Source organism: Carettochelys insculpta, chromosome 2 (assembly GCF_033958435.1).
Source record: "Carettochelys insculpta isolate YL-2023 chromosome 2, ASM3395843v1, whole genome shotgun sequence".
NCBI classification, from domain to species: Eukaryota; Metazoa; Chordata; order Testudines; family Carettochelyidae; genus Carettochelys; species Carettochelys insculpta.
The window spans coordinates 259,467,531-259,487,378 of NC_134138.1; the positions used below are offsets into that span (position 1 = coordinate 259,467,531).

The 19,848-nt window shown below is 39.2% G+C and overlaps 1 protein-coding gene across 4 annotated transcripts in view; it reads right to left on the reverse strand.

Annotated features, from left to right (window-relative positions):
* ZMYND11 (zinc finger MYND-type containing 11) overlaps positions 1 to 19,848 on the reverse strand; it is a 157,009-nt gene that overhangs the window by 17,545 nt on the left and 119,616 nt on the right. For 2 of the 4 annotated variants that reach the window (XM_074985044.1, XM_074985045.1), the window contains exons 4-10: positions 19,500 to 19,544; positions 16,105 to 16,266; positions 5,103 to 5,180; positions 4,565 to 4,657; positions 2,897 to 2,984; positions 1,333 to 1,388; positions 137 to 214 (exon numbers count right to left, since the gene is read on the reverse strand). In XM_074985044.1, the coding sequence (XP_074841145.1) occupies positions 137 to 214; positions 1,333 to 1,388; positions 2,897 to 2,984; positions 4,565 to 4,657; positions 5,103 to 5,180; positions 16,105 to 16,266; positions 19,500 to 19,544 (600 nt within the window). The remainder of the gene's footprint in view (positions 1 to 136; positions 215 to 1,332; positions 1,389 to 2,896; positions 2,985 to 4,564; positions 4,658 to 5,102; positions 5,181 to 16,104; positions 16,267 to 19,499; positions 19,545 to 19,848) is intronic. The other 2 variants (XM_074985046.1, XM_074985047.1) reach the window with 2 other exon arrangements.

Consider the following 19,848-nt stretch of genomic DNA (forward strand, 5'->3'; position numbering starts at 1 on the left):
CAAAACTGTACATTTGAAAAAAACAAGAAACTTTTCTACTCATTTGAAGCAGAATATTCAAGAAATGAATAACACTGGAATTGCACATAGTTATTTTTTAAAAAGCAAGTAAATTAAACCTTTGTCAGAAACATACACAAGGGTAGCAGAACCAATTGTCAGGACGTGCATTTGACAAATAGAAGCAGTTCTTGCAAAGCTGCAGTTCATCCAGCTGAAAAAGAAAAACAAGTAAATCAGTCCATGGGACACTCTTTTTTACAGTGCTATTAACTCTTCAGTAGTAAGAATGTTAAGACCAAATGTTCAGCTCCACCTGCTAATTTTGAGGCATCATTTCAATTTTGTGCCATCAGTAAAGTAGATTCACAAAAAGAGAGGCACGTTTAGTGCAGCAGAAAGGCTTGACACTGAAACATTGTTTCTTTTTTTACAAAAATAAATCAAGAAGTCATCAAGTCCAGGCTCCTTCCCCCACAGCAGGACCATTCACCATCTATATCATCCCTGTTAGATATTTATCCAACCTGTTCTTAAATATCTCCAATGATGGAGATTCTACAACCATCCTATGCAATTCATTCTAGTACTTAATCAACCTGACAGTTGGGAATTTTTTCCTACTGTCTAACCGAAACTTCTCTTGCTTCAATTTAAGCCCATTGCTTTGTGTCTTATTATCAGAGGCTAAAAAGGATAATTTTTCTCCCTCCTTCTTGTAACACCCTTTTAGGTACTTGCTATCATGGCCCCTCTCAGCCTTCTCTTTTCCAAACTAAACAAGCCCAACTCAATGAAGGCCAAGTACACCCAACAGCTGTCCTGAATACCACGTTTCTGTCCTCTTCCATGTTTCAATTGTCCATCTTGCAAATTGGTCAGAATTTGGCTTCACGTGTGAGTTAACTCAGATAAGACTGACCATTTCGGTTTTAAGTTTGTTAATGTGTTTGTTAATGTATTATTTGGAAACTAAAACTTCACTCCTAATTTTGCCTTTCCATTGATCAATCATGCCATCTCAATTATGAAGAACTGCAGTTCAGTGAGCAAAGCAATCTGATAATAAATTGTAATAAGGTTGTTCTGTGTGTGTGTGAGGGAGAGAGAGAGATAAAACCATGGCTATGCAGAACAAAAGGAAAATAAATTAGGAATTTACCATGAAAAAGTTTAATTTGGGAAAGTTAATAATAAATGGTCCCTATTATTTTCTTGCTTTTAGGAAGAAAGAAATCATCATTTCAGAAAGCAATATCATATTACTTTAAAACAAAATGGCTCCATCTGTACCAAACAGTTCTTTTATCTAAGTTACCAGATAATACTCACCTCATGGCATGTGTCTTTGTAAAGCATTCTAGCTATATCAGCTTGTTCACTGTCCGCTGTAAATTAAAAACAAATTCCATTAATAACCACAATATGAGAACACTGCTCAAAGTTTACAGTCACCATCACGCCTTTCATGATATAAATGTATGCTTTAAAAATATCTCATTCTGCATCTTACTTAACATTTCTCTTATTAAATTTCCAATTATTGATTCTATTTCTCTGCCATCATGTCCACCTGTGTATATGAATATTACTGGGGCTTTTAAACTAGCTAACATGGTACTTAAGCTTAGAAGTGGATGGTGGGATGGGACACCATTAGCAATTAATCTACATGCTTCTCTTTACTTTTTAAACATTAATGCCCCAGTCCACATGCTGCAATTGTTCTAAAACATCACTGTTTGCTATGACATCCTTATAGACACACAAATTTACTACCTCGCAGAGGATTACAGCATGCAGTTTATATGGGTCACTTCTAGAAGCTGCCCCCTTTGGAACTTTTACTTCCAGGTACATTGTGTCACTGCATCAAATATTCTTTCAAAACACTGTGACTTTATTCCATGACTACAAACTAGATGCCTGTATTAAGCATGATCAGGCCTGCTGATGGCGTAGGTTGGGACAGCTGTCCCAGGACCTGGTGTTTCAAAGGGACCTGGAGCTCTGGCTGCCATGGCTGCTAGTTCAACTGTGGTGGTAGCTGGAGCTCCAATACCCTTTGAAGTGCCATGGCAGCACTGTTCCACCAATCCATGCACCTCGGGTGGGTGTTTAGTGGTACAGTACAACTGGCATTAAGGGCTCACTGCCCTAGGCCCCATCCCTTCTGCCCTTGGCTCTGCCCCTTCCAGGGGCATGGAAAAAGCCCCACCCCCAACTTTGCCCTGAGACCAGCGGTGGCTGTCAAACCTCACTGAATACAATACTTAATTCTCTGAGAATTCTTAGGTCCAGATCCTCAAAGGTATTTAGATTCCGAACTTCCTTTGAAAGCAGTGATAATTAAAGTGCCTCTGCAAACCTGGGACTTAACACTTAGAATCTTATGGATTAGCAAATACAGTAAACAGTGCCAAGGACAAAGATAAGTATATTTGCCCTAAACCTGAACCTGTTCTGGAGCAACTCCTTCTTCAAAAGAAGTCTCCCCTGCATAGCTGTGGCCATTTGAAGATTGCTTTTGTTCTGCAAATGGCCAGAGACTACTGCTCTCCTGGATAATATTCTTTGCTCCTGGCCTGCTCTTTTGCATGAAGCTACTCTGAGGTCCCATTCCTCTAACTCCACTGCTTCACCTTAAAGCTTCCTGGGCTGAGGCAGAAATAGGCTGCAGAGAAGGTGGCTAGGGGAAGTGGGGAAGGGGGGGTCCCACAACAGAAATGAGTACTAAGACAGCTTGCACTTCTAGAAATCACAGACTCTCCTGATGGCCTCACCCTCTCTTAATAAGCTGGTCCCCTCATGCCAAGTGATCTGTTTCTTACGAGAAAAACATCAATCTATTTGCTGAATCAAATTAATGGAAAAAATGTTAAAGTCAGTACACTACCTCCATAGAAAATCACTGTGTTGTGTAGAAGCAGCTGAGCATCTGCTTTGAATTCCTCATAACTCCTGTATTTTCCTTCATTTACTTTCTACACAAAGCAAAATACAGAACTATGAAAATTACTGGTGGAGTGACTTGTTCATATTATGCATACAAGCTCAAACAATAACACGTATTAGGCAGACAAGACCAGTTATCAATGCTGCTATTGTCCACAGAAGTACGTGTAACATTTCCAGTATTTGTCTGTGGCACCCTACCTATCCACATCTCAATAGGTGCTGTAGTTGTCCAGTTCTCAGGTACTGAGAAGTGCTTTAAAAGTAATTTAATTAAACAGGAATTTTTTCTCAATGATAACACGGAGTAATCCTATTCATTTCTCTGGTGTGTAACAGAACATAATACAGCCCACAGCATTTGCTCCAAGATTCACTCCCAGAGCAACATTTCTTAGCATGCTAGTTTCAAGCCAGCATTTCATCTTCATTTCTATTCAGTGTTGACCCCTAATATACTTTTCTAAGGGCCTCGCGTTGCAGCCACTGCTTTCTCAAAGGATTAACTGTCAAAGCCCATAGATTTAAAACTGTAACAGAGGTTTCCATTGAGTCCCCAGTGAATTCTTCTAGTCTTGTCAAAGCTGAGCATATTGTGGCCTTCACCACACTAGTAAAACATTCCTATACTACTGCTTGGTGATAACACTCACCGGAAAGGTAGTACAAAGAGAGATCAATTACTGGTATTTTCACCAGCCCACCAAACCTGGTCTGTGCAAATATAGATCATGTAACGGAAAAATGCCTCAACTGTCTATTCTGGAAACTAATCTCTGGAAGAGTTCAACTGGTGGTAGTTTGCCCGCAAAATGTTAATACAGACATGATTAGTGTACGTGCATGATTTCATGCTTCTACAATACTAAATTCTATTTTATAATAATGAAAATCAAGAATACTTACATTTACAATTAAAAATAATGAAATTATCAATAAATAGCACAACATATATCATTTTAGATGCAGTATTCAGCAAGATATTAATCTTCATATGGGAAGCCTCCAATTCCTCTGCTTTAATAAGTAATGAATTGAGCTGCCTTACAGAGATAGGATTATATAGTAACCACTATTATAATTTTGAAACATAGAAGGTGTTTCAAGTAATTCTTGCTTTTTGTGATCAGCCAAAATGTTTGCATTTTACGAATCACCATATTTGGAAAGCAGATGGCTCTATACAGCTTTAATAAGAAAAAAATGTAGTATTTGCTCAAACCTGTTCTTATAGCTTGTTTCATAGCCATTTTATTTATTGGCCAGATTTTCAAACCTAGATGCCTATCTTTAAGCACCAAAATAAATACTTTGATCTTTCAGAGGTGATAAACTCCCATTAAAATCAATGGGAACTGAGGATGCTATGTACCTCTGGAAATGAGGCACATTTTTAGCAGCTAGTGTAAGGATTTGGGTGACTAAAGCGATGCACCTAAGTTTGAAATGTTTGGCTATTATTGTTTAATGCGAGGCTGAAATCATAGTAGACCCAAAACCAGAAATAATTAAACAACAGGCATTTGTACTGTGGTACATAACATTTTGGGTTCACTTTTAAAGATAGGACATAATTTGACTTAGGAAATCAGAAAGGATGTGATTGTACCTCTTGTATAGTAGGAACATCAACAGCTGAGTGCACTAGCCTCCTATACATTGGGTGCTTGTTGTCCTTCCCCTTCTTGTTTAGATCGATGGCCTGAAAAGATAGAGAGAGATATGAAAAATTGTTTTCACTTCATATTGATATAAGTATAAGGGACAGGGGCCATACAGTTGCATGCCAGAAGTGGAGAAACAGAAATAGATGTTTCACCTTATTTTATGACTCTTTAAAATCTGAAGATCCATTCCACTGGCGGTGTGGGCATGTGGAGTAGGCTATTCCAGTCAGCAATATGAATAATCTGTATATTGGGCCATGGGCTGTACATATTAAAACACATAAACCGCTCCACAGAAGGATGTGTAAAGCAGGATGGGCTCTTTGAGTCTCCTGCACACTTAGGAATGGGATGACCATAATATGCCCCTAACTGACTATAACATATTTACGAAGAAGACATTATAAACATTTCCCAACCTCCCACTGCCCTCTCAATGCACACTACCACACAGGAAAAGTATAATTCCTTCAGACTCACCCGCTCCTTCATACGAGAGACAATGAATCGCAGGTATGTGCTCATCTCTTGCTTGCTTGTGTTTTTCTTTTTAATGCTCTGTTTAAAAAAAACAAACTCAGTCAACTATTTTTTTGTTAAATCTGACTTAAAAAAACCCAAATCAGGAACCCTCTGTGTAACAAAGAATTTTAAAAAGGTTCATTTGCATCACATTAAATCACATCATAAGTTAAAAGTAATCTCTTCTTCAAAACTGGTAATGTTCATGCACAAGAGTAACAATCAAAGCATCGTGGTGATAAATGTATTATACACTTTGTTGAGCATTACAATTACAGAAAAATTATGTGTTTTATTTCCATTTAGTGTATTCTGCAAATGCTCTCACAGAAAAAAGTGCAGAATTACTTTAAGCAAAAAAATACAATGTATTATTTAATGGTTAAATTATCAACAAAGTATTACTATCTATCAAAACATAAGAAGAAAGATTAAGAAAAAGAAGAACCAGGACTTGCTATAAATGATACACTTACTAGACAAGTAGAAATTGTTTAGCATGATTTCAAACAACAATGTTGTTTGTCATTACAGCTCTGAACAATGTGATAGCTTCTCTTTGCTTTCTGTACTTCTTTCACATTTAAAGTGCTGTGCTAAAAAAGAGACTGCAAAAACAGCAATGTGGGGTTCCATATTTATTATTGTGATTTGTATCCCATATTGTTTATGAAAATATGCTTATGAATAAGAGTAACTGGAAAATGCCTTATGCAAAACATCCCGTATGGTATCATTTTAAGAAAAACTATAATCTGCTGAATGTGTATATTCGATTTGTGTACATGTACCATTCCTTATTTGAAGCTACAAATATGAATTATAAATATGTTTACTAATCTAGACATTCTAAGTAAAGGCCAACAGTAGTACTCAAGGAACTTAATAGCCCAGTACTTGGGACAATGATCTATGAATAGTATGATTTTTCCATAAGCCAAGACGTGACCACATCACTTGATGCTGCAACCCATTTTAGATGCTCTACTTTTCCACTGGAAGTGAAAAAGTTTAAACTGAACATAAGTAGTACCTGCCTTTGGCAAAAGAGATATGAAGGTGGGAAACCAAACAATATGGAGAGCTGCCAGATGCCAGAACATACCAGCTTACCATCCAAGATCACTGCTGGAAACATCTAACATTGACTGGGAGAAGGATCAGGCCCAAGCTGGGCGTCTTCTCAGCTTATGAAAAAAGATTATTAGAAGCACTTTTAGGGTAAGAAACTGCATGTAACAAGCTTCTTAGGCTAGAGCCACACTACAGTGGAAGATCAACCCACTCAGGGTTGATCTTCCAGGGTTTCATTTCATGCACGCTTTCAGGGATCAAATCTGAACCTGGAATTCCTTGCAAAGACATGAGGTTAAGGAATGTTGATGGGAGAAATGCTCCTGTTGGCCCTCCTCCATGTAGACAGACATGGAAGTTGACAACCGATGAGTCGATTTTAGCTATAGACAATTGGTATAGCTAAAATTGCATATTGGCAGTTGACTTCTATGCCTAGTGTAGACAAAGCCTTAGAGTATTAGGTTTAGCAGGTGTGTTTTGTTTAATTTTGCTTCATTTGTCCACTATTGCTTGCAACCACTTAAGTGAACCATTTTTATTAATAAATCCACTGTAAATAATTGTTACCTGGTGGAAGGGACAACAGCTGTATCTCTCTTCAATTGATAGAGGGGACAAGCATTTTATGAGCTTGATTTGTATACAACTTTATAGAGAGTAAGATGTACGTATCTATGGTTCTGGTCCCATTTGGGGTGTGCACTTGCTTCTGTGTCAAGTCCCTTTGATCGACCCTTCCCAGAGATGATCAGATCTCAGTGTCTGTAATACATTGCTGTGGGCAGAGACCCCAAATCTGTGCCATCACTGGAGGAGACTGGAGATTCTGACTAAGCTGGAGAGGGTAGTGGTGGTGGTGGGGGGGTGCCCCAGAGGGCAGGCAGGGAAGCAGGCAGGCACAGTGGTATTTCAGCACACGAAGTGATAGTCCAAGATCTCTGTGACTGAACCCGCCACAGTAATCAGTTTCTATAGGATCACTTTACAAACAAAAACGGATTTTTTCTGTCTCCCAGTCTTCAATTCTCAGCCTGGCGACTGAGCGTCAGGCTGAGTTCTTAACATCTCATTGTCACCACTATGAAGATTTTCTTAATTAGACTCAGACTTCTCTGAAACCTCCAAGTCATCGTGACTTTATGACTTCAGTGACACCTGTGCAAACAATGGTCTTTAATGAGCTTTGTAACTGATTGGAGCTTAGTAAAAAATATGCTCAGAGATACACAAAAAGGAACAGAACGTAATTTACACCTTTTTATTTAGGCTGGCTCTGCAAATGCTAACAGTTAAAAATTTTATCAAACCTTTCTCTCTCCAGATTATTAATGGATCACTCTGAATACACAGAGAGAGCAGATCTGTGTATCTGTGTACAGAGATACCACTTTAACACTTTTATTTTTTATAATTACATTTTTAGGACCCTAACACTTGCATTTTAAGGTTAAAATATGGGTAGTCTTAGACAGAGTCCTCCTTTGCCTGTACTCTTTCTGAAGGGTGTTGTCAGGATGTAGTTTTTTGTGTTATGGCAGGTGCATAATTTGCACTTGATCTTATATAATGAAATTTCTGCTCCACAGAAACCTAAATTAGCCTTAAAAGATAACTGTGAAGCAGCTGTTATCATTTTAAGGTTTTAAATAAAAAATATCAGGACATATATAATAGTCACAGTATCTTTCTTAAAGCAAAAGGACCAGAATGAATACAGTATGCCGGATGAAAGCATGCATAACATTATTTAACTAGATGGCTATCCTTAGAGGTCTGGGCACACATCTTTATAATACATCTCAACATCCTAAATACTGTAGTTTTAATTGCTGCCACACAAGCCTGCTGACAGAGGGGGAAGAGGCAGGCAAAGGGGGCAACTGCACCAGGGCTTGGAGATTCAAAGGTACTTGAAGCTCCTGGCCACCACCGCCAAAGGGCTGCATCCCACAGCCCTAAGGGCTGGGGCTCATCGTGGTCTGGGTGGTGTTAAGGGCTGACTGCTTCAGGCCCCATGCCTTCTCCCCAAGGCCCTGCCTTTTCCAGATGTGCAGTGTCAACCCCACCACCATCTTGCCCTGCTGTAAGCCCTGCTGCTGCTAGACACTGAACATATATCTTTACAGTGCTAGCCATATCCATATTTAAGCTTTTTTTCCCCCAAACAAGGCTGCAAATGGGATGAAATTCATTGCCGTGCAGAAGACCTCTAGCATCAGGTCATATCTGGAACCTATGCCCAGGGCTTAAGTAGTGCATGGGCCTCTTTCTAGCCTCTGTCTGGGGGTGAATTTCAACTGTAGAGCTCAATAGCATTTTATTTCGTCAATGTGCATGACCTTACATATCCTAACATTCAATTTTACCTGCTCTGAGACTAACCAATCTCTTTAAAACGAACAAGCAATCGTGGGACAGATTCACTTCTTATGAGTCTGTCCCAAGAAAGCTCATCACCTAATAAATAATTTGGTTAGTATTTAAAGTGCTACAGGACTGCTTTTTTGTTTTGTGAAGATACAGACTAACATGGCTGCCTCTTTGTGACCAATCTCTTTAAATTCACCTCACCTTCTGTCTTACATATACCATAACATTTCTACTGCATGGAAAACTAAATGAGCATTGCAAGGTAATTGTGAAGTAGCTGCTATTATTTTAAGTTTTTAAATAAGCATTAGAATGCACTGTGTGTGCTTCTGATGACACTGCATTTGAACAGATTGCAACTCACTAGGACATAATAAAATTTACTTGCCTAGCACAGTCTTCCTATCATTCCCTTTTCTGACATAGTTGTGAATTCATCATTTGCCGAAAATATCCCACACGTAACAGGAATGTTTTTCATGTTTAGGTCTAAAACATACAGTTATAAGGAGACTATATAAATTAAATGGGTTGTAATCTGATACCTAAGGCTTCAACAAAAAGCTAGTATGTGGCTTTGCTGTTACTCACAGCTGTGTCTACACGTGCACGCTACTTCGAAGTAGCGGCACTAACTTCGAAATAGCGCCCGTCGCGGCTACACGCGTCGGGCGCTATTTCGAAGTTAACTTCGACATTAGGCGGCGAGACGTCGAAGTCGCTAACCTCATGAGGGGATCAGAATAGCACCCTACTTCGACGTTCAACGTCGAAGTAGGGACCGTGTAGATGATCCGCGTCCCGCAACGTCGAAATTGTGGGGTCCTCCATGGCAGCCATCAGCTGGGGGGTTGAGAGACGCTGTCTCTCCAGCCCCTGCGGGGCTCTATGGTCACCGTGTGCAGCAGCCCTTAGCCCAGGGCTTCTGGCTGCTGCTGCTGCAGCGGGGGATTCATGCTGCAGGCACAGGGTCTGCAACGCGTTGTCGGCTCTGTGTATCTTGTGCTGTTTAGTGCAAGTGTGTCTGAGAGGGGCCCTTTAAGGGAGCGGCTGGCTGTTGAGTCCACCCTGTGACCCTGTCTGCAGCTGTGCCTGGCACCCTTATTTCGATGTGTGCTACTGTGGCGTGTAGACGTTCCCTCGCTGCGCCTATTTCGATGTGGTGCTGCGCAACATCGATGTTGAACATCGACGTTGCCAGCCCTGGAGGACGTGTAGATGTTATTCATCGAAATAGCCTATTTCGATGTCGCCACATCGAAATAGGCTACTTCGATGTAGGCTTCACGTGTAGACGTAGCCCACAAGTGGTAATGAAAACTACAGTACCATAATTAACTAGATAGTTTGGCCAGAATCTGTCCACTTCTCCCCAATTCCCTACCTTGGTTTATTTCAGGAAAAGTCTTATCTGCAGTTTGGACTTCTAAACATCTCAAAAGTAATGAACTTAAGAAACAAAAGCCTTGGAACTAGCAAAATGCCTTTTTTACTGTTGGGTTAGCCCCCTGAATGTATAATTAAAATAGAATCAAACCTTTTTCTTTTACTTTTCCAGAAAGATTTGCTCTCCATCAGGTATTTGTTGCTCATGCTCAGTTTGAAAGCCATGCTGGGATAATGAATCACTGAAAGGCTTCCTATCATTTAAAAAAACTCTTACATATTCCTGTGGTAATACAGGTTAAACCTCTCTCATCTGGCACCCTCAGGACTTGACCAGTGCCAGATGAGAGAATTTGCTGGATGATGGGAGGTCAATATTTTCTAACACATTACCAACACTTTCACTGCTTACTGTCTTCCTAGAAGACACTTAAGGGTAAACTACAGCTAAATAACAGCACAGAACACTGAGAGCCAGGACTGGTGCACAGGAAACATGGCCCCACTCAGGATAAGTGGTCATCTGGCTAATTAAAATAAGGCTGGATTATGGAGTTTGCAGGATGAGAGAGTTCTGGATTAGAGAGGTTTAACCAGTACACAAAAATCAGTATTTTTAAATACTCAGAATATTGTTACAGTAGTCAAACACAAGGTACTTAAAAGAGGATGGATAATGTTAGATATGGGATTTCAGAGCCAATCTGAATTCATACTGATACTCTATTACATTGTTCTGTCCCAAGACAAAGCTCCTTATATACTATGCCGTGGTTGTTCCAATGCTACTGTACACATGTGAAACCTGGACAACAGACAAGCGTCATTTGAAGGCGCTTGAACAATATCATCAACGCTGCTGCAGGAGAATCCTAAATATCTCTTGGGAGGATAAACGCACAAACACTAGCATCCTGGAAGAGTCGAACATGACCAGCCTGGAAGCCATCATCGTTCACCAAAAACTTTGTTGGGACTGGTCACATGGTTCAGATGTCTGATCAGCACCCCCCAGAACAGACTGTTTTCCAAGTTCGAGGAAGGACAGAGGAGCGTTGAGGCCAGCGGAAGCAATATAAGGACATACTGAAGACACGCATGAAAATGTGCAGCATTGATGTTGACACCTGGGAGAACCTTGCCCAAGACCATCCCCATGGGATAACAGTAATCTGTGAGGGAGTGGCACAATTTGAGAGGTCCGGCCATAATGCAGACGAGGAGAGGCAGAGAAGAAGAAAAGAGGGAAAAAAACTGCCCCGTGCCCTTCCAACAGCTACCAACACCTGCCCCTTCTGTAACAAGATCTGCAGCTCCAGAATCGGGTTGATCAGCCATTAACAGACTCACAAATAGGAGGGTGACATGAAGACATCCCACTCCTTATTGAGCAATTGCCAAGAGAGACGTTCTGGCAGAGCAAAGGGCCTTAATGCAGGTATAAATAATAATCACATTCACTTCTAGGACCTTTTCACATGGACAGCACAGTACAAAGTGGCTTTAGAGCAAATGAGTAGTGCTCTTTTAATCTCTCACTTTAGGGTAAGAAAACAATATGAATCGGTGCACTTTTGATGTTGGAAGAGCCAAGCACAGAGCAGTTAGATAATATGCTGTGTAAGTCACACCTCTGCTACTGCAACTCTTTTCCTGCCTGACAACAGCCCTCCTGTTTAAGTATCAAGCTTTTCAAGAGCAGACTATTATGGCCTGATCCAACTCCCACTCAAGTCCAGCGGAAGAGTCTATATTGGCTTTTGGGAAAGACCCACTACTGGAAGCTGCAAGAGTTCTTATGTAGGAGATGCACATGTTTTGGCAGCTAAGGACCCAGGTTTCTGTCTAGTTCCTTGTGTCTCCAGAATTTGTAAGTCAGTTTTAAATATGGGACCTGAAAGTGTCAAAAATGCTGCCCTTGAATCTGTTAATCAGTTTACATTTGTAAAATGCTTTGGAACCCTTTGGAATGAAAATTTAAGTTCTGATGTGAGCAGGGCACACATGGCGGAGGCCACGGGGTCCAGGCTTCTGAGATCTTCTTCCAACACTATTATTAATTTGGCAAGACCCTAAATTCTGTATTATACTTACCCAATATTGTTTCCGATTGTGTTGCCTCCAAGCCCACTTGTCCAATCTCTCCAACCTTTACATAGTGAATGTTTTCCATATGCAGGCAGTTACCTTTTAAACTCAAAGGAACCCATCTCTTCTGTCATGTCTCTCATTTTATATTAAACAAAACAATCTTGAGTGACTAACAATCTGCATAAATCAGACTTGAGTAACTGAGTTAATGTAGCACTATATCCCTCATTCTTCTGTGCTTCTTACCTTCTATACTGCACGTGCCCCTTCACTCAACATATTACATCTAAAATATAGATTATTAGCAGTGGGGACGCTAACTTCCTATTATGAGCAGCTTCATGCTACTGAGTTCTAAAGTATACAGAATACAGTTCACCCTGGCAGTTGGTCTCTTAAACTCTCTGTGTTAATTATCCTGATGCTTACCACCCTCAACAGACTGCTGCAAGTCACAATTATTTGAAAGCCCTTGGATGAAAGACACAAATTAAAATGATGAGCTGAACAAGAATGCAGTAGGATCTAACTGAAGCCAAATCTAGCCAAGTTGAATCTAGTCCTGGGGTAGGTGTGCAGGTGTTAAAATGCGATGGTTTGCTCGCTACCTTGAATTACCCTGCCTTTCCAGCTTCTTTTCATTTCTTAAAAAATTGTTAAAAAAGGTCCATGATTTTCTTTTTTTAGCTCCCCTAATAGGTGACAAATTAACAGCAGTGGACAATGAAATTCTTCCTTTTGTCTACCCAACAGGAAGCAGCACCACTGCAAGCTTCCCATGTCCAGAAGGGACCTTTTTGATGCAGGGGAAAGATTATCTGATCATCATACTCATTTAATGGGTCACAACAGAGAAACCAAGTATCTACCAGAAACTAGACCAAGAACACCAACTTCAGAAAACAAGTAGTTAGCAGCCAGTGATACTTCCCAGTCACTACCAGCCTGTGTTGGATTTAAAGCTGTGCCTCTTACCTATGCTGAAAACTATGGATTTTAACCCCACATATCCACACTGATTCTTTAACATTGAAGAGCCATCAGCTAAGCATGTGATAGAAAGAAAACAAATTTCAGAGCTAAGTTTCTAAGGAACAATAATAAAGATTGTGGAGGGAAAATATTTGAAAATTATGAAAAATCCTTGAGAGTACCCTGTGTAAAATGTGTCTGGGGGAAACCGGTGAGCAAAGTAAAGCTGCACTGAATGACTGAAGTAGCACGTGCAGCAGCTGAGCGATGAACAGTACACAGACACGAGCAGCCTTACATGAAAAAACTTTATTATGAAAATGATGTGTTTTAGATTGATTCTCTGGTGTATTCTGCTTCACTACAAACCCTCTCTTCACTTTTGTAAAGACCTGTGAGATCCTTGGATACAAAAGATTCTGTGCACTGGTATTAGAGTAAAATATTATTAGACATGTATATTTTAAAACACGTTTTCTTAAATGTATGTATTTATGGCTCACAATGCAAAGTAAATCCCTCTGCCCTTTCACAAGATAGTTAAGCTCTGTTACACCCTTTGGGCTTCGACCAGAGCACTCTAAACTATTGTATAAATATGGAATATCTCCCACCTCTACGGTCAAGTATGTGGGATTGGATAGCAATTCAATTCCCTCTTGACCTGCTGCAGAATTGAGGCAGGTGGGAAGTGAGTCTGGTTAAGCAGAAAACAAGCAAGCAAGCAAGCAGCGCTGTTGGGGGTGTAGGGAGTAGTATTCATACTACAAAACGGAAACCTTTGGAGAAAGAGACTGATAGTCACCTCTGTGACTGAGTGAGATGCTGGGTCTCTAGATCAGAAAATGAATGAATCTCAAAGGCCAAAAATGTCTTCTCAAGGAGATAAAAAAATGCACCAGTAGACACAAGTACCCATCATTCATGGAAGAGCGGGGGAGCTTCAAATATTTTCTTTAAGATAAATGTTTTTGAACATAATCAGCATAAACTAATGGAATGTACCACTCCAGGATAAAAGTAAAAATTATCTCAGAACTGGCTGCCTCATCTATTTGTATATATTGGACAGGGAACCAGATCCCTGATGTGACAGTGGTCATATCACAGCAGCTGAAAGGGGAAAGAAAATGGTTCTAAGTCATCTTTGTATTCTCCTGGTCCCCAGTTGTAATTGAAAACAACCTCATGGCTGGTGGGGAACTCTGTATTTGGTCTAGTGTGTCTAATTTTAACTGCATCTGTCAGTTGTGCCTTATGTGCATTGACAGTAATTTAAAAGAGCTGTTTAAAAATTCCAGAATTGTGGAATTGCTCTGAGTTGCTTCCCCCGAGTGGTGAAATTAAATGCTCAGTAATGCAAACTATAATGTCCTCTCTAGGCAAATGCCACACAAGTGCTATTTTTGGGACATACTCTGTATGTTCATGTGGAAGGCATTTGATTTTTCATTATTTTTACTCTCCTTTCCCTCCTACCTCCTCTCTTTCCATTTCACTCCCTTATTTGTGCTGACTTGGTTATTTCACACTTCCTGAAGCCTGCAGCTTTCAGGCTGCCCTGATTGGGTAGTTAGAAGGTGTGGCTGTTTACAATTAGCATCTGGATGATTGTGAAGAAAGAGACAAATGAGCATCTTGACTTTTAAAAGAAGTGACTCTTAAAACTATGTGGCCTCCAGCAGCTTCTCTGCAGCATAAAGAGAGTGGGTACACATATATGGCCACAGAGGCCATTTCAGGGTTGGCTTGCTGCACAAGATCTAGTTCCAAATCTACTTCTAGGGAATCTTATCTTGCTTTCAGCACCCAAATGCCCCAAAGCAACTAGTAATGTTGAATGCCTTTCTGCACCAGTAGTCCTCTTTTAAAAATTAAGTTGTAATTCTCCTTCCACTTAATTAAGGCTCAAATCATATTATTAGCAAGGGGATGCAGGTGACTGATTCAAGGCCAGGTGCCAATGAACAATAGCATGGTTTGAATGTTTGGTTTTGACTAAAGCCACGTAGAAAATATCCCGGCTCTGTAGCAGACATAAAAACTACTCTTCTCCCATCACACTTATCAAGGACAAAACCTTGAAAAGTAATATGTAGAGGCTGTGGATGAAATCCTGGCCTTACTGAAGCCAATGGGAATGTTCTCATCATCTTCAATAGGGTCAGGATTTCATTCCATATTTTTGGAAGCTGCCCTAGTATGGCTCTGATTTTTATAATGTATAATTTTATTCCAGTAAAATAAAAATCTTAATACAATGATCATTAAACTGCAAACATTCACATTATGGTTCAAAAAATTACCCGGTCTTTAAAATAAACATAAATAAAATAAATAGCATCTTGAATAGAATTTTATATACTCATGATAAGGATATCCATTATATATTGCAATCATACATTACAATCATACAAACACACTTTTCTACACACATTCCAACACAGTATACTCTATGCATTCATATTAATAAATAAAAGTTAAATGAGAAAATGAATAGAATTACAAAAGCTCCCTACATACATACCTGACTATTTCACTTGGTTTTACCAAAAGATAAAGTTTTAATTTCCATTCACACAGATCACATATCAACAACAGCAAAAGCTATCTCAGCATCTGATACAAGTGAACAGGGTGAAATTCAAAATATTTAGTGGGCAGAAAAATAGTATTGAAAATATAGCAGTTTTGTCTAAACATAATAAAACTGCTTATATTAAGTTTCTGGCAAGTGTATGGATTGTATACTTCACAATCAGTTGCTTACACAGAATGCATTTAACTTCTTAGTGCTGAAAAGCACAGCAGCATTCAGAAATACTGAAACAGTTTATGTGAGGAAACATTATATTTGTCTGTTTTAGTGTTATACAAACTTCCTGGACTCTTCAAAATAGTCACGAATAGTATTTTGGAATCTTTGCACAGGTACACTATGTATCATTATTTCCATAGGCAATATTTAATCCATTAACCTGGATAGATCATCTATGCCACCTTAATGAAACTATTAATGAGCATCAACCCTCTAATCAGCAGATTAAAGCTCATAGGTACTCACCCTGCAAACTGGGCACTGCCAGTGACTACTGCTGTCTCTAAGCCTGAACTCATCAGACAAACACTTGGAATGATACACACGAAAACACAGGTCACATATCAACACCTCTCCAGGCAAATGGCATTCAAAACAATACCAGTCATGATTTTCTGTTTCCCAGTCCTACAAAAAATACAAAATATTTTGGTATGATATTGTCATTATCTGCAACAACTAAGAACAAAGTTGAAACGTTCGAGTCCAGCAGCAGTTAGACATTATAAACATATAAAGACATGTAGCGTACCTCATTTGTGTTTATAAACCAGGAATTAAAACCTACATACTGAAAGAATTTCATTAATGTAACACACTGTAATTTAAATATATGAATACTAACCTTTAGGTCTTTTAATGTCTGGTTAGTAACACAAACCCAAATATGAGCTATGTTCCAAATTATATATTCAAAATCTCCAAAAGAAAAATAATGTTTTTGGTTCTAGTCTGGTATGATATAACTTGTTAGCCTTTTATTAAAACACTTAATTGTTAGACTACCCAAAGAGACACCTGTGCTTTAGCAATGGATTGTAACAAATCGCAGATCAGTGTTCTCTTTTCCCTTTCCATAGATGTGGCATATTTTCTAACAGAAATTACTGAAGTGTGGGGCCTAACAGTCTTTTATGCTATTAGAAATCAGGGCCGTGTCTACACTAGCCCAAAACTTCGAAATGGCCATGCAAATGGCCATTTCAAAGTTTACTAATGAAGCACTGAAATATATATTCAGCGCCTCATTAGAATGCCAGCAGCTGCGGCACTTCCAAATTGACGCAGCTCGCCACCGTGCGGCTCGTCCAGACAGGGCTCCTTTGTGAAAGGACCACAGAAACTTCGAAATCCCCTTATTCCTCGTTAGGAATGTTTTCCTAGTTAGGAATAAGGGGATTTCGAAGTTGCTGTGGTCCTTTCGAAAAGGAGCCCCGTCTGGACGGGCTGCGTCAATTTCGAAGTGCTGCGGCTGCCGGCATTCTAATGAGGCTTCATTAGTAAACTTCGAAATGGCCCTTTGTATGGCCATTTCGAAGTTTTGGGCTAGTGTAGACGTAGCCCAGATGTTTTCCGTTCTAAAGTGTGAATTACAGAGAATAAATAAAATGATGAACCTATTACACAAAAATTTCTAATGAGTCATCCCCATACAATTCAGAAAGAAAAAAAGTTTTATCCGCAGTGCTGGCCACTACTAGGAGTATTGCTGAAGTACTGCCTGGAAAATAAAAAATGTGATGTTCCTGATATACAGATATGTTTTGATACATCCTTCCTTGAAAATTTAGTTGCCAACTGCCAAATTCTGACCTCTGATACATGTGTGTAATCCTCTCTGATGTTAATGAGAGAAGCATGAACGTGACTGGAGGCAGAATTTAGCCCTAGGAGTCTATAAAACTAAAACAGAGAGAGAATTTCTAGTGGTCATCATTAAATGCTTATATTTGCCAGTGTTATCTCAAAAGCACTGTTTCCCCCATATTTAGAACAGAAAATATCTTCCAAACTTTAGGCATCACTCTGATTCCTTTAATGTGAAAACACTGCAGTTTTCAATTGAGTTTCATGAAATCTGAACAAATGATTTTTACACTCATCTTGTGGAGGTGGTGCTAGTATTGCCCATCAGCTGTTGGAAAAGATGTTCTCACCACATCTACTCCGACCAAGGCTGGTCCAGAATCCTGAGACTCCTCTCACTTCACTTCTCCATGCCTGGAAACTACTGTCACTTTACTCCTTGCATGTGAGTGACCTCCTCCAATACCGCATCTCCACTGCCACAGCAAGTGGCAGTCATCATTTTCTGGTCCCTGAAGAATAACTGTATTGTCTCCATGACCCACCTGAGTAGGAAAAACCCTTGGATGCAATGGTGATCCCAAACCCAGGTCTCCTACCCCCCAGAACACACATTAATGCCAAAACAACAGGGCAGGCGGGTTTTTTAAAACCTTCATCAAATTCTCTTTGAACTCAGAACCTTGGGGATGAAAATATCAATATACTGTTCATACCTGTACTCAGGATGTAATGACTTTTGTCTCTTTTACTCACTGGATCTAATTTTCAAAATTTGTCAACCTCAGCTCTGATAAATTTTGTTATAATGTCCATATACATACCAAGCCCATTCCAGCAAAACTCAATAGCAATACACTTCAGAGTTCTTTCTTCAAAATATATTAGCTACAACTAAAATACATATTTGATTTGCTACTACACCAACAAAGAGATAACAGGATGAAACATCAATTTAGGTTCATTTTCCATTTCCTATAATACCATTCCTCTTTATGCAACTTTGCAAAACTTCAATCATAGCAATAAGGGCAGTTAAGAAAGAGAGAGAATTAGCTGGTGATCAAAGATTTTCCTAAGTAAAAATCAAGATGACCCAAATCCATTTGGTATAGCTACTTACAGGAAGGTACTTTACCACAGGATTAAGGAGTTCATAGTTTTGAAAGAACTAAATAGCATATTCCAGATGTGTCATTTAAGTGGAAATATTCTGCCAGTGGAATATAAGATTTTATGACCATGGTCAAATACACTTGCTGGGAAAAAAAGGATATGACCAAGCCAAAAATTACGTATAATTTTAAATAAAACAGCAGCAGACAATAGCATTCCCACCAAAAAGTTCTGAAAACAAATTTCTCTGTACTTTTCATAGAAGGTATTTGAAGTTAACAGATGTACATAAAGTGCATATATATATAAAATATAACTCATTTTTATGCACAATATCAATTATCTTAAAAACAAATAAGTGAAAGGCAAAATGTCCCTTGTAAAAACTACACAATTGGCTTCAACAGTCAAGTTATACATGTAATTCTCCTCTCTCAGCAGTGAAACCTCTTCTTCTTCAGTTGTTTGGTATGGCAGTCAATGGAAGTAGATTCTGGTCCCGGACACATTGTCCTTGCAAGACACTAGTTATTTAAATAAAGTATGACTGCCAATGTTCTTGTCACAACAGGTACAAGTTCTTAAAATAGAGCCAAGAACAAACATAGCCAAATCTGCATTTATAAAGTTTACCACCAGGTGTCATCACCCACTCCGAAAATGATTGATTAAAGAGCCGCCACTGCATCTATACATCTTGAAGTTTAACACGTGAATAACCACTTCCAGCTGCCACGGAGAAAAAAAACAAAACTATAAGTACACAGTGTCGGCTAGACTGAGATCTGGAAGTGATAAGAATGATGATGGTGTGATAAATAAAATAACTCTAAAAACAAGATGCAGCAATCTAAGCTAGCCTAATGAAAGATAGAAATGTAGAAGAAAATAACAGAAATTATAACAGTTTAAGACCACATAGTGCAAAAGTTGTTCACCTTGTTTTTTGCTGTTGTCCGGGAGAAAGGCTGCATACTGTAGGCCTTTCAAAATAAAAAAACAAAACATCTTGGTATCTATACTGTTAATCCACCACATTATCAGGATATACACAGTCTAGAAGTAATTCAAACATGGTGATGGGGAAATCATATAGTCACTGCTACCATCTGTTTATATACATGACTGTACCTCTTATAAATTTTGCATACTACTTTAGCTACTAGCATCTTAATTACAAGTAGCATGCTACCAAAACCTATACCATGAACATACACTACTTAAGGAAGAAAAACAAAACAAAAACAAAAACAAAATCTTCCATTCTCTCAAAACCCAGAAGCATAC